General features: G+C 40.0%; 1 protein-coding gene across 2 annotated transcripts in view; it reads left to right on the plus strand.

Annotated features, from left to right (window-relative positions):
- DDX10 (DEAD-box helicase 10) overlaps window positions 1–8,980 on the plus strand; it is a 274,293-nt gene extending 265,313 nt beyond the window's left edge. For both annotated transcript variants that reach the window (XM_005579553.4, XM_065528958.1), the window contains exon 18: window positions 8,297–8,980. In XM_005579553.4, the coding sequence (XP_005579610.4) occupies window positions 8,297–8,474 (178 nt within the window). In that variant the 3' untranslated portion in view covers window positions 8,475–8,980. The remainder of the gene's footprint in view (window positions 1–8,296) is intronic.
- Window positions 8,981–12,544: the final 3,564 nt, after the last annotated feature.

Below are 12,544 nucleotides of genomic sequence, written 5' to 3' on the forward strand. Positions count from 1 at the left end.
GTTAAGGGGAAAAAAGGTTCCATGGTCACAGTGTCTTCCAAATATACTGAGTTAAACTTGATAGGACGAAGTTACAGTAAGATCCAGGCACCATGAACTAGATGTTATAAAATACCTTTAACAATAAACCTTTTAGGAAACTAAAGATTCTTCTTAATCACCTAGTTACGCTTCCTCTTAATTTTGTCTTCAGATCCTGTGTCTCAATGTTATCCACAAGGTTATGGTGTGTTCTGTGCCTTGCTGAAGCCTAAAAGCATTCATTTTCCTGCTTTACCAGTCAAATAACCCTCTCAAAGCAGTAAGGTTAGTCTTATAGGAATTGTTTTTAGTGAGCCAACAAAAGCTACTAGAACCAGGAGTCTGGTTTTTGGTTTTGTTTGTTTTGCACATATGTCATCAGTGTGTAAAATATAAAAAAGGGATCTATCCTTTTTTCTGTAAAGGGCCAGATAGTAATCATTTTACACTTTGAGGGATACTCACCTCTGCCGGTACAGTGGTAAAGCAACTGTAGACAATACATAAACAAGTGGGTGAGGCTGCATCATCAGTAAAACTTGATGTATAAAACAGGCACTGTGTGAAATTTGGCCCACAGGTATAGTTCGCTGACCAGCCTTTCCTTTTTAAAGTTGGTAATCCACTTTAAAGTCCTGTTGAAAGCTTTATATACTTTGCAAAATTTACCTTCTCCTTCTCTTTGAAAATGAGAACCAGGTTGAGCATGGTGGATACGCCTTTAGTCCCAGGGAGGTTGAGGCAGGAGGATTGTGTTAGCTCAGTTCAACGCTAGCTTGGGCGACATAGCAAGACCCCCCATCTCTAAAAAGAAATAATAATAAAATGGGAACCATTTTGCCAGTCTCCAGTCTTTGAGGATCCTCTTCCATTCTCCATTGACCCTAATGAACAAGATGGTTTCCACTTTCTCTAAGAACCCAGTATGTAGTTCTCAACAATCAGGGAAGTACTTCATTTAGAGTAGCTAGTGGCTTCATATAATCTTCATCCACTTTGTTTCTTTCCTGGATACCAATGTTTCTTGTTTGTTTTTTTCTAAAGGTCTTTCTCTTCAAAAGAAAACAAAAGATATAAGTTGAGAATTTGCTTTTTGGTCTAGTTTCCCATCAACATTAGGTAGTACTCTTGTGATAAAAATGAAAGCAACTTCAATTTTAACTTTTAATGTTTTTGACAAGTGCTGTATTTGCTTATTATACTCTGTTGAAATATTGTATCTGCTGGTGGCAAACCACCCTGAGTCTAACGTCCAGGAAAGTGAGGGGAGATCCCACTGTTATTGCAGGTCTTATGGAACCTGATACCTTTGTCTTGAAGTCATAGTCATTTGTTGACTGTGCTACATGCTGTTAAAGAAAAAAATTCATGACACTTACTAAAGAATAGTAAGTCAAACTTTATTCAAGGGGTAGGGGCCACTGCAATGGGGTTTTTTAGTAGGGGTGAGAGACTGAGCTCAACTGAGAGTACAACTAGGACGAGTGAGAGTTACAGAGATTTACAGGGAGGGATCATTCATGGAAAGTTATTAAGAAGGAACATCAAGGGTTTGGAGGATTCTGGCTAAACAGATTCCACAGGATTGTTACTGAAGGCAAGCATGGGGGATGGGAAATTTGACCAGATATTAAGGGTGAGAGATTTTTGTTACACTGACTCAGCAGGATTCTTGTTAAACTGGACTAAGTTGGCAGACCTGGACTAAAGACAAAGCCCAGTCAGAAAGAGGACTTAGAAGAGCCAGACTCAAGTTTGGTCAAAAGAGAGTGTGTTTGTCAGTACTTCATTGAGGGTTAAGATTTTGATGTGATCACACATTTTTAAAAGGATAATAGTTAGATTTTATTGCAAAGAACATCAAAATTACTCATTTTTGTTGAAGTGACATGCCAAGTTTTGATCTTTTTATAATCTTAAAAGTATTGTCTCATTTCTCATTGTGAGTCTGAAGTTATTGGGTGGTACTTTTTTACAGTATAATTTCCCTTCCACCATTAGTGTGTTAATTTTCACTGTGGCTTTGATCTCTTCAATTTCTTTGGAATTAATGATACAGTGTTTAGAGAAAAAATACAATGCAGATTTAAATGTCTACTTACATACTGGCTTAAAATGAATCATGTATGCTGCAAAGAAGATAAGAATGTGGTTTTAGTTGGGGATTATTCTTTCTGACCCTATATGACATACAGTGGGCCAGTCAGATACTACGCAGGACAGAAGCTCGGCCCAGGGGGTTTATTCCTTTCTTCAAGAAACATGTATTAAGCCCTTGGGTACCAAGGCAGTGTGGCTGCAAAAAACAAGACAAAGTTTTTGTCCTTAGGGAACTTGTAATGTAATAGAAGATAAACACATAGACAGTTGCCATAAGGCATTTCAGATGGTGCGATGGAAGTAATCACAATGTTAGGGTAACCCTAAGAAGGCACTTAACTCACATGGGGGTGGGTCAGGGAAGGCTTCCCAGAGCTGGAAGGAGGTCAATGAGTGAGGATGGTTGCAGAAGCCCTAGAAAACATAGATGGATTTGAGAGAGGATCAATTAAATTAAGGTTATAAAGGAGAAGGTAGCTCAAGGATGACTTCCAGGTTTTCAGTGGGGGAGTAGTCCTTTTCACTTAGAAGGGAAATAAATACAGGAAGAACAGATTTGGGGAAAACATGTGATGAAGTATGTTTAGTTTGAGGTGCAGGTAGAAACATCCAGGAGTTGGTTGAATATGCTGATCTGGTGGTCTGGAAAAAACCCTAAGCTAAAGATGCACATTTTTAAGTCATTAGCATTGTGGAAGACTGTGGAAACACTGAACTGCATGAGAATACCCAGAATGAATATGTAAGATGAGGACAGTTGAGGCCCAAGGATGGAACCTGGGGAAATGAACATTTATGTAATGGATAGAGGAAGAGGAAACTGGGAAGGTACAATCAGGGAGGTTGTAGTCAACCTTTAAGTACTTTAAATTTAGATGATTGCTGATTACATCTCATGGAAGTTGCAGTAGTGGTAAAATTTAAACTGTCCATTGACAGGGCGTTAACTCAGCAGAAGTTGTGTTTGAAAAAACAAGTTACTGGGTTTAGCCATAATTTGGCCACTTATATAATTTTTTAAAACATGCAAAGCCAAAATTTAGAACACCGGAACTTGTGATATTAAAAACGGAGGATTAGTCAGCAGACAGGAGCCTGTGCACCCACAGACTGGATTGAGTGTTCTGGGGGGTGCTCCCACACGTGACACTCTCCTCTGTTAACTCTGCTGGAAGTTGAATTAGAAGCAAAATCCATTGAAATGTTGCCTTTTTTGTTGCAGTGATGGTAATCCTTGGGGCTTCGAACAACCCTAACTGTCATTATTTTTACTGTTCAGATGAATGGACCTTTACTGAACGAATTCTTTAAGTCATCTTCAGAAATGAAGACAAGGAGCCCCAGACCTCAAAAAGCTACCCATTTAGTAGGCAGAAGAAGAAATCTATACCAAATTACAATGCACAAGGTGGAATCCTTGAGGAAGAGGTATTATTTGAACTGGCTTTTGAAGGATAAGGGAGGTTTAGATAGTTAGAAAACAGAAAAGGAAATTCCATATCGAGATAAAAGAAACTGAGAAGCTAGGGCATATTCAGGGAATAGAAAGGAGCCCCAAAGAACAGGGGCTCTTTTATATTAAGGGGGACTAATGCCAAACAGCTTACAGAGGCAGGCATATACCAGATCATGAGGCTCCTTAAAGATTATACTAATAATCTTTCTAGAGAACCACTGAAATTTTTATGAAAAAGACAAGAGCCAAGCTGTGCTTGACGGAGACTGCTTCCCTAAGCGTGCTTACAATGGGCTCAAAAGAGAAATGTTATACATGAAGGTTTTATAAATGATATTTCAGCAAGAACTTTTATTTAAGATGACTGGTTCTTAATTTTTTTGTATTGTCCTGAGGGGAGAGTGGTCATGGAAACCATTATTGAATGGCTTCCTAAGAAGGCTGATATGTAAGACTGAAAAGTAAAATTATCAGGAATTCTCACAGGTTTCTCCATATGATCCATGGAGCACCATTTTCTATCCTGGAATGATGACTCCCAACCTTTTCGTCATCACAAGACAAGCTTTTGTATAACCATTTTCACAAAAAATTTCAAAATCATCAAAATAGAATTTCCCTGTCATCATCTGTTTTCAACCATAGTGGTCCCATGTGTTAAAAGATTTTTATCTCTCAAGAAAGTTAATATTTCGCATTTGTTTCATTAACAAAGATGTAATTTCCAGTTCATCCAAGTATCTGAAGTATTGAGCATTTACAAAGCCCAGTTAATATAATTCTAGCCAAAAGCAAACAAATCCCACAACTTAGTCTTTGGCACACAATTTCAGATTAAAAAAAAATAATTATATATATATATATAGAAAATAACCCATGATTCATATATCTTGACCTAAGCAGTCTCACCTTTTCCCATAGACACAGGGACCCTAAGTTGGAGATCAGGTTATCAACAGGAACAAAGATTACGTAGCATACCTACTCTGTCATCATCTGTTCAGATTACATATTACATGATGATTTTTTTTCTCTGTTGTATGATACGTCCTTTAAATGGCATACCAGACATTACTAATAAAGTCTTTATTATTTGGATTATTGAAAGTTAACTAATAGTTAATTGGCGCTTTTCCAATTCAGAAGAAAGAGATCACTTTTAATAGGCAGATTTGTACCTTTCATGGGAGATAAGGAATTGGAGATGGGTCTTGAAGGACAAAGGAAGACCCAGAAGAGGGAGGCACCACATTTGCAGCAAACACTGGTGGAAATGCCCAAGTGTCTGCCGAGCTCGCGAGTGAGGGCCGTGCCTGAGGAGTGAGGGACTGGGAGGAAAGCTGACCTGAACATGCTAACTTCAGGTTTTCTTCCAGCTCTTTTGTTTCTTGTGAAATTAACCCTGTTATTCCGGGGTGATGATGTAACCTACAAGTGTCTAAAAAAGTTAAAATGTTGAAACCAGGAAATCAGCCCTATTGAAAAATAAGTTCATTTTCTCCGAGTATTCTGATGTTTGGTTTCAGAAAATTTAGAAATTCAGAAAGTTATATTCCGTTTAAAACTCAATTACAAATAAAGATTTTAAAATTGAATTCACATTCCAATGTTGTATCTTGTTTGCTTAATTATTAGCAATGAGTGAGTTGTTTGGCTCAGATGGTTACTTTGGTTATCCAGACAAGCTTTTGTGTATCCATTTTCACAAAAATTTCAAAATCAAATTTCCCTGTCATCATCTGTTCAGATTACATATTATATGATGATTTTTTTCTCTGTTGTATGATACGTCCTTTAAATGGCACACCAGACATTACTAATAAAGTCTTTGTTATTTGGATTATTGAAAGACTGACATCTCTGAATTCTTTAACTCTACTTTTGATTTTTATAGCAGTAGTGGGGCTTTTGGTGTGCTGAGTTAAGCGATGCTTTGGCTTTTTAAGATGTGCTTTATCCATTATGTTGCACTGTCTTAATGCTGAGCAGTGATATGTTTGCTTTTGACCCTTGCCTTGAACATTTAAAGATTGTGGCAAGAGTCTAAGTCCCACAGAAGTGCTGACATGAAGATAAAATGTGGAGCTCAGACTTGGACTCGCCCCAGTTTTGCAGGCCACCCACTCGTTGTCAGTCATCTCAGGGACCTCCTTACCTCCCTCGGCTTAGTGGAGAACACTGATTTCACTCCTTTTTCAACCTCTATTGCATTTTCATTATTTCAGTGGACCTGTTATCTTCAGAATGTTTTACTATCTGTTTGATACATGGCACCAATGATGTGCTGCCACCATGGCTCCTAACAGAACTCATGATAGAAAGATGCAAGAGCCCCTCCCAGAACTTGCAGAAAATATTTAAAAATCAAGAAACTAGAATTCTCTATTACGTATATTAGATTGTTAACCCATCAGAAAGAAGTCCCTGTCCCTAATTGGATCCAGTGAGCTCCAGGTGAACATTAGCTAGATGGGGTCAGAACCCCACTGCCTGCCTGATTCATTAGGTTGTAAATGAAAGGGAGTCCTCTAGTGCCACTCCATTTGGAAGAGGCCTTTTCTGAAGAGACCAGATAGTGGCTATAGTTTGCTTTCTGCTTCCTAATTACTTTCTAGGTTTATTACAGTATCCCCCTTTTGGTAATTTATCTGTAGAATACCTATACTGTTGTTTAATAATTAATTTATTATACAGATTGCTGCTCATTTGCTATAGAAAGTAGTATAAAGGGCCTTCCTAGAATTTGAAGTGATCCACAAAGCAGCAAAGCTGCCTATTGTGAAAATACTTGGACTACATAATTTTCCACCTTTTATTATCCAAACCACCTATTTCCTGCAGCGCATGTAATGTGCAGGAGCACATTAACAGAGGATGCAATAGACAGCTCACTAATCAGGCCATTTCTGATGAGCTGACCTGAGATGCACTTGACGTATAGGTAGAGCAAAAATCAGTATTCCCTTGAACCAGATAAATCCTGGCACTATAACCCTGTGGTATTGTCACAGGACTGGCCATACTCATAAGATTAGGGCTCAATACTTTTTTTTAAGGCCCCTTTTCACTAAGAATTATTTTAATTATTTGCTGACTGAATTTGTATCACAGGGAACTCTTTCATGTTCATCTCTCCAGGCACTCTTTTAAAATACAGTAATTTGTGGCTTTAAATAACCTCATAGTGCCATCTAGTTTGTCTTTCCTCCAATGGTGAAAGAGAATGGCTGAGTCAGAGCATTGGACACTTCTGGGAGGAAAATGGAGGAATGATTTCCAGGTTTGCATCAAGCTGGTCATAAATGGATGTGCTGATTAGGTGCATTCACTTTGATATCCAGGCTGTCTTCTTAAAGAGTAATCCAGGCCATTGGAAGTGGAGCAGTTTGTTCTCTTTCAGAACACGTCATGTGCTTGGGATATAATGTAATATTTCTGTGATTTTTTTTTTTTTTTTTTTTTTTGCTGATTAGATATAGTGAATGTGAGAATTTAAAAGGAAGTAGTTTATAGACAGAAAGTTAACATGTATTGAGCACTACTGTGTGTTCTCATTTATATAAGTTCATTTAATTCTCACAATTTTAAATAAATTACATAATACCTGTCTTTACAAATAAAACTGAGGGTTAGAAGTGTTAATTAAAGGTCTGACTGTGTTGATGCCAAACCAGTGCTCTTTCCACAGTTCCTGGTATTTAAATGTTGATTGAGTCAACTCTAATTGCTTTCAAAAGCCTGCCTTTGGGGCTGGGTTCAGTATCATTCATACCTGGGTTTGAATCCCATGGGTGTAATCTTGGTCCAGTCATTTAACCTCTCTTAACCTCATTGCAGAACGAGACTCATGCACTCCACACTGAGGGTTACCATGAATATCAATGACATAATCTATGTAAGGTATGTAGCGCAGTGCCAGACCCTGAGGAAGCCTTGTATTCATGGTTGCTACTGCCAATAGATGGACTTTTTATTTTGTTTTAATCGTATATCCAATAATTGGGTCATCTTGGAACAGCTAATATCTCAAAATGCTTGGAGGAGAATGTTTTGCTTTTTCTTCTATTTTTAGCATATCAAGTGATTTCCTCTACTTTCAGAAATTAGCTTTGTTTTTATAGTCTATGTCTTGGGTATGTACAAAATACTGCAATAATGTTTGCTTTCTTAAGGCTATGTGTGTGTCTTTGATACAGATTTTTAAATGGAGGAAATTTATTTGACGTCTTAAGTAATCTGTAGTTTAACATCTCAGGTTCTATTTTATGCATGATCTCTAGATCACAGCTTAATGCAACAGATATTAGAAGCAGCACCTGTTGTCCAGATAGCTGTTAGCTTGCACACTGTTACCTAAAGATAACCTGACTTTCAGTAGAGGTAGTTTGACATGGCAGGACAAGCACACACTGGAGCCAGACATACCTGTGGTGCCTCTCCGTGTCCTCAAATTGTCGCTGATACAGCTGTAACTTCCTAGAATGATTGTGAAGATTGGAATACCCAGTGTGAACAAAGTACCTTGCACGTGCTTGGTGCATGGTAGGACCTATCTACTGATGGGAAGGTACTTACTAATTATACAGATATCTTGATGTTGCCATGGTTTCCTTCATTCTTGAATAATATCACTTTACCAACTCTCTGTAATTTTGTCCTATTTTAAATGTTTGATTTCATACTGAGTCTAAAGTAAATCTTTGGATTTCTTCTCACCAGTGATACCAAGAAGCAGCAGGGAATGAAGAAGAGGAACAACAGTGACGTGGAAGACGTGGGACCATCAAGTCGTAACCGAAAGAAGGCCAAGTGGGACACGTTAGAGCCTTTGGATACTGGCCTGTCTTTAGCGGAGGATGAAGAGCTGGTGTTACATCTGCTAAGAAGTCAAAGCTAAATACTTCCTGCGCCTGCCTTCTCCTTGAAACCTTGGTTATGATTGTATAGGCAAGAAGTTGAAACACAGTTGATTTGGGGGCACTTAGGTATCATATGCTCCATTCCCAAAGGGCACATTTCTGGATAGAAGCGATCGTATCTCCAAGTGCCTCTCACAGGATAAGCTTTGTGCCATCACTGAGCATACTCAGATCGAGGGTGGATGATACCATTTCCTGACCCCAGTTTCCAGCATGTGTTCCGTTAGATTTTTATCCATGGGTTCCTATGCCTTGTCATTGGAAATGCTGCCTTTGTTTTACTGGCAAGTTCTGGAGCTCTTGTGTCATTGTTGGAAATTCCTGTCTTGCTTACTGTACAGAAGTTTCTATGTTACTGTTAAAATTGCTCATGATTTCGGTGTATTTAATATTTGCAAAGAGACTGAGCATGATGGACCAGCCCTGAGAAAGAATATTTTTGAATTGAGATAATCAATAATAAACATGTTTCCTATAAAAGAAAGTATTAATGTTTACATTATGTCCAGTAACGTAAGAGAACTCTCAAAGGAAGGTTCTTAAGGTTAAAGTGCTTGGCCAATTCCTGAAACAGTGAATTTGTCATGTTCTTAAGTTAGCCTTCTCAAGGATATCATTTAACTTAACACTTGCAGGTTTGCTAGTGATCGTTTATAAAATTCACAGAAGTTCTAAATACGAAGACTGACTAAAACATGGCCTCTTACTGCGCATGTAGTAGCTGCAGGTCCTCTGCAAGTGCTCCAGTCAGCACTACCGCAGAGCCCCACCCAGACCCAGCTCCTGGTAATGAGTACGATGCAAAACAAGGCAGAGCCTCTTTTTTGTTACAGATAACTCAGATTCTTCAAGGGGAAAGAATATGGTAAAGAAATGAGTCTTGACATGAAACTGATCTTATAGATCTGCTACCTTCTCATGATTCCGTCCCTTTCCTATTTTCCCACTCCATGCACAAATATTTTCAGTAACAGGTGCAAATAAAATTACAAGGAAGAGAAATGATGGCATTAACACCTGGATATCTCAAACCTTTTCAACTCAGCCTAAGTCCGCGTTTGTCTCAGAAAAGTTTCTTTTCTTTTTTTGTTTGGTATCCTTGTGAGCCAGCACCAACATCATTTCACTATCACAATGAAATCAGGCGACACTTCATCTTCTCCCTCTTCCCACTCTTTGCTTTACTAGTTCTTTTGATGCCTCTTCTGTAACAACTTTCTTTTTGTTGTTGTTGAGACAGAGTTCTGCTCTTGTCGCCCAGGCTGGAGTACAATGGCGTGATCTCAGCTCACTGCAGCCTCTACCTCCTGGGTTGAAGCGATTCTCCTGCCTCAGCCTCCTGAGTAGCTGGAATTACAGGCGCCCACCACCATGCCTGGCTAATTTTTTGTATTTTTAGCAGAGACAGGGTTTCACCATGTTGGTCAGGCTAGTCTTGAACTCCTGACCTCAGGTGATCTGCCTGCCTCAGCCTCCCAAAGTGCTGGGATTACAGGCGTGAGCCGTCATGCCCGGCCACAACTTTCTTATCCATTGTTTCTTCTCTATTCTCACAGCTGCTGCCTTCAGTCAGAGTTCATTCTCCCATCATGTGCTGCTGAGACCCCTGCAACATCTCCTGCCTGGCCACTGCCTCTGCTCTCACATTTCTCCCACCCAGCCTTCCCCTGGTGCTCAGAATTCTCTTCACAGCACGTGGATCTCGGCACACTTCTCTCCAGCTGTTCCTTCTATTACAGTGCCTATCGTGCGATGTTACAGACATTTGTTTATATGTCTGTTGCCCCTTTTATAATGACAAGTTTCTTGAAAGAGCAAAAGGGCCATGTTTCATCCCCAGAGCCAAACACAGCAACTGCCCTCTGGTTGCTTAGTGAATTAATGAGCAGACATAAAATCAGCTCAATTTTTAAAGATCTTTTGTAGCACATTCCCCTATCACTTCTCGTAGGAAGGATATAGAATGATAGAAATGAGAACTGGACGAAATGGCTGTATAGAGAAGAAAGGGAAAAGTAGATGGGAAAGGAATTCAGTGGACAACAACCTGGGTAGATTTTTAAAATTAGTTTCTGGCCGGGCATGGTGGTTCAAGCCTTTGGGATCCCATCTCTGGGAGGCTGAGGCAGGAGGATCGCTTGAGGCCAGGAGTTTGAGACATGCCTGGGCAACTTTGTGAGATCTTGTCTCTACAAATAATTAACAAATTAGCTGGGTGTCGTGGTGTATACCTGTGGCCTTAGCTAATTGGGAGGCTGTAGTGAGCTGTGAGGATCGCTTGGGCCCAGGAGGTCGAGGCTGCAGTGAGCTGTGATGGCATCACTGTGCTCCAGCCTGGGTGACAGAGTGAGACCCTGTCTCAAAAAAAAAAGTTTCTGATACAGGATCTCTTGGCCTTAAATATTTTCAAAAGACATAAAGTGTAAGAGTATGTAAACTGAAGGTTTACTGTTGAATTTACCCTGTAAGGTTTCAGATTGTTTTTCCTGACCCAAGTAAGGAATTAAGGCAGTTTACTCCCTATATATAAACATTGAATAAACATATTGCAAGGCCTTTGGTTCATAGACTAGTTTGAGTTGTATTCTGTCGCTGGAACTGAATGGATCCTGACAAATGTGTACGTTGTAGGGGATTTTAGTGTGCAGATTTTTGAAAACGAATTCTAAAGATCAGAACAGTGCTAATAGAAAACTTGGGTAACAAATATGTTTGTAAGTGGGCTAAATTAGCTACTGTTTTGGCTCCCTGTCATTTGTACCATGTGTGAATGTTTAGTAATAGACCCTGTTTTCTCTGACATCAGGGGTGGGTACCTGGTTAAAATCTGGCCAGCCATCAGAACCCGTCTCCTAGAGACAGAGATTGGTGCAGCTGTAATACCCAGGTGGGGACAATTAGACTCCTTCCCTGCAAGTGAGAAGAAATTCTGTACACATGGGGAGTTACTATGAAGGAAGGATGTAGACATAAGGCCTCGGGCTGCCTCTGAGAGAGTGGGGAGAATAAGACCAACACACTGAGGCGAGCAGAGTAATGAGATGAAGAAAAAGCCCTGATGACATCAAACCCCTGGGCTTCACCCGAATCTATTTCGTGGACTTCGCGGTTATGTCATGAATAAGTACATTTCTCTTTTGCATAAAATATTTTGGCTTGTATTTCTGTCCCTGGAACTGAATGGATCCTAATATATGTGTCATAGGGGCTTTTACTTTGCCAATTTTGAAAACTAGTTAATGCATCAGAGAAGCGCTGGTAGAAAACTCATGTAACAATGCATGATGGATTGTATTTTGTGCAGCAGATACTCACTCTGGCTCCCTCCCTCCCTTGGGGAACATATTCTTAACAGCCCACCAATATTGGGCTTGGTCATGTGACCTGCTTTTAGCCCATAGTACGCAGAAGAAGTGACTGTGGGCTGGTCACACGCAGAGCTTTGAAGCTGCATTGATGTTTCCATCAGTCCTGCCTTACACCTTCAGATCAGCATGAACCAGAGAAAAGACACTCCTCAGTCTGGGCCCAAGGTGAGAAGGCAGGTGAAGCAGACCTACAGCCACCTTTCAATCCTGCAGAACAAGAAATCCGCTGAGACCTGGGGGTTTATTACAGTAAAGCCTGACTCATACACGAGGTGGGAGAAACACATAACCAATGAGCAAGAGCAGTCATTCATTCGACAAATGTTAATAAATTCAGCAACTCCCATATACCAGGCCCTGTGCTCGTAAGAGATACAGTTCCCTCCCTTGCTGCTGTGTAGTGGGGGGAAAGAGAGAAGCAATCTCATGATTTGAGTGCACCTTGAAAAGAGCAGACGGAAAGAGGAAGATTGTGGTTTGAGTGAGGGAATTCTTGCTGGAATGCAGGAAGGAGGGAGGACATAGGTAGTTGCTTGGTCTAGGACCCAGACAATAATTCTTGTTTGATGCTTAATGAAGGCTAAGGGGCCTTTCATCAGACTCATGTAAAATGATCCCTAAAATTACATAAGCCTCTGATGGATTCTCCCAGCAGCAGAACCCTTTGGAGGGCTGCCATC

The sequence above is a fragment of the Macaca fascicularis genome, chromosome 14, assembly GCF_037993035.2.
Source record: "Macaca fascicularis isolate 582-1 chromosome 14, T2T-MFA8v1.1".
NCBI classification, from domain to species: Eukaryota; Metazoa; Chordata; class Mammalia; order Primates; family Cercopithecidae; genus Macaca; species Macaca fascicularis.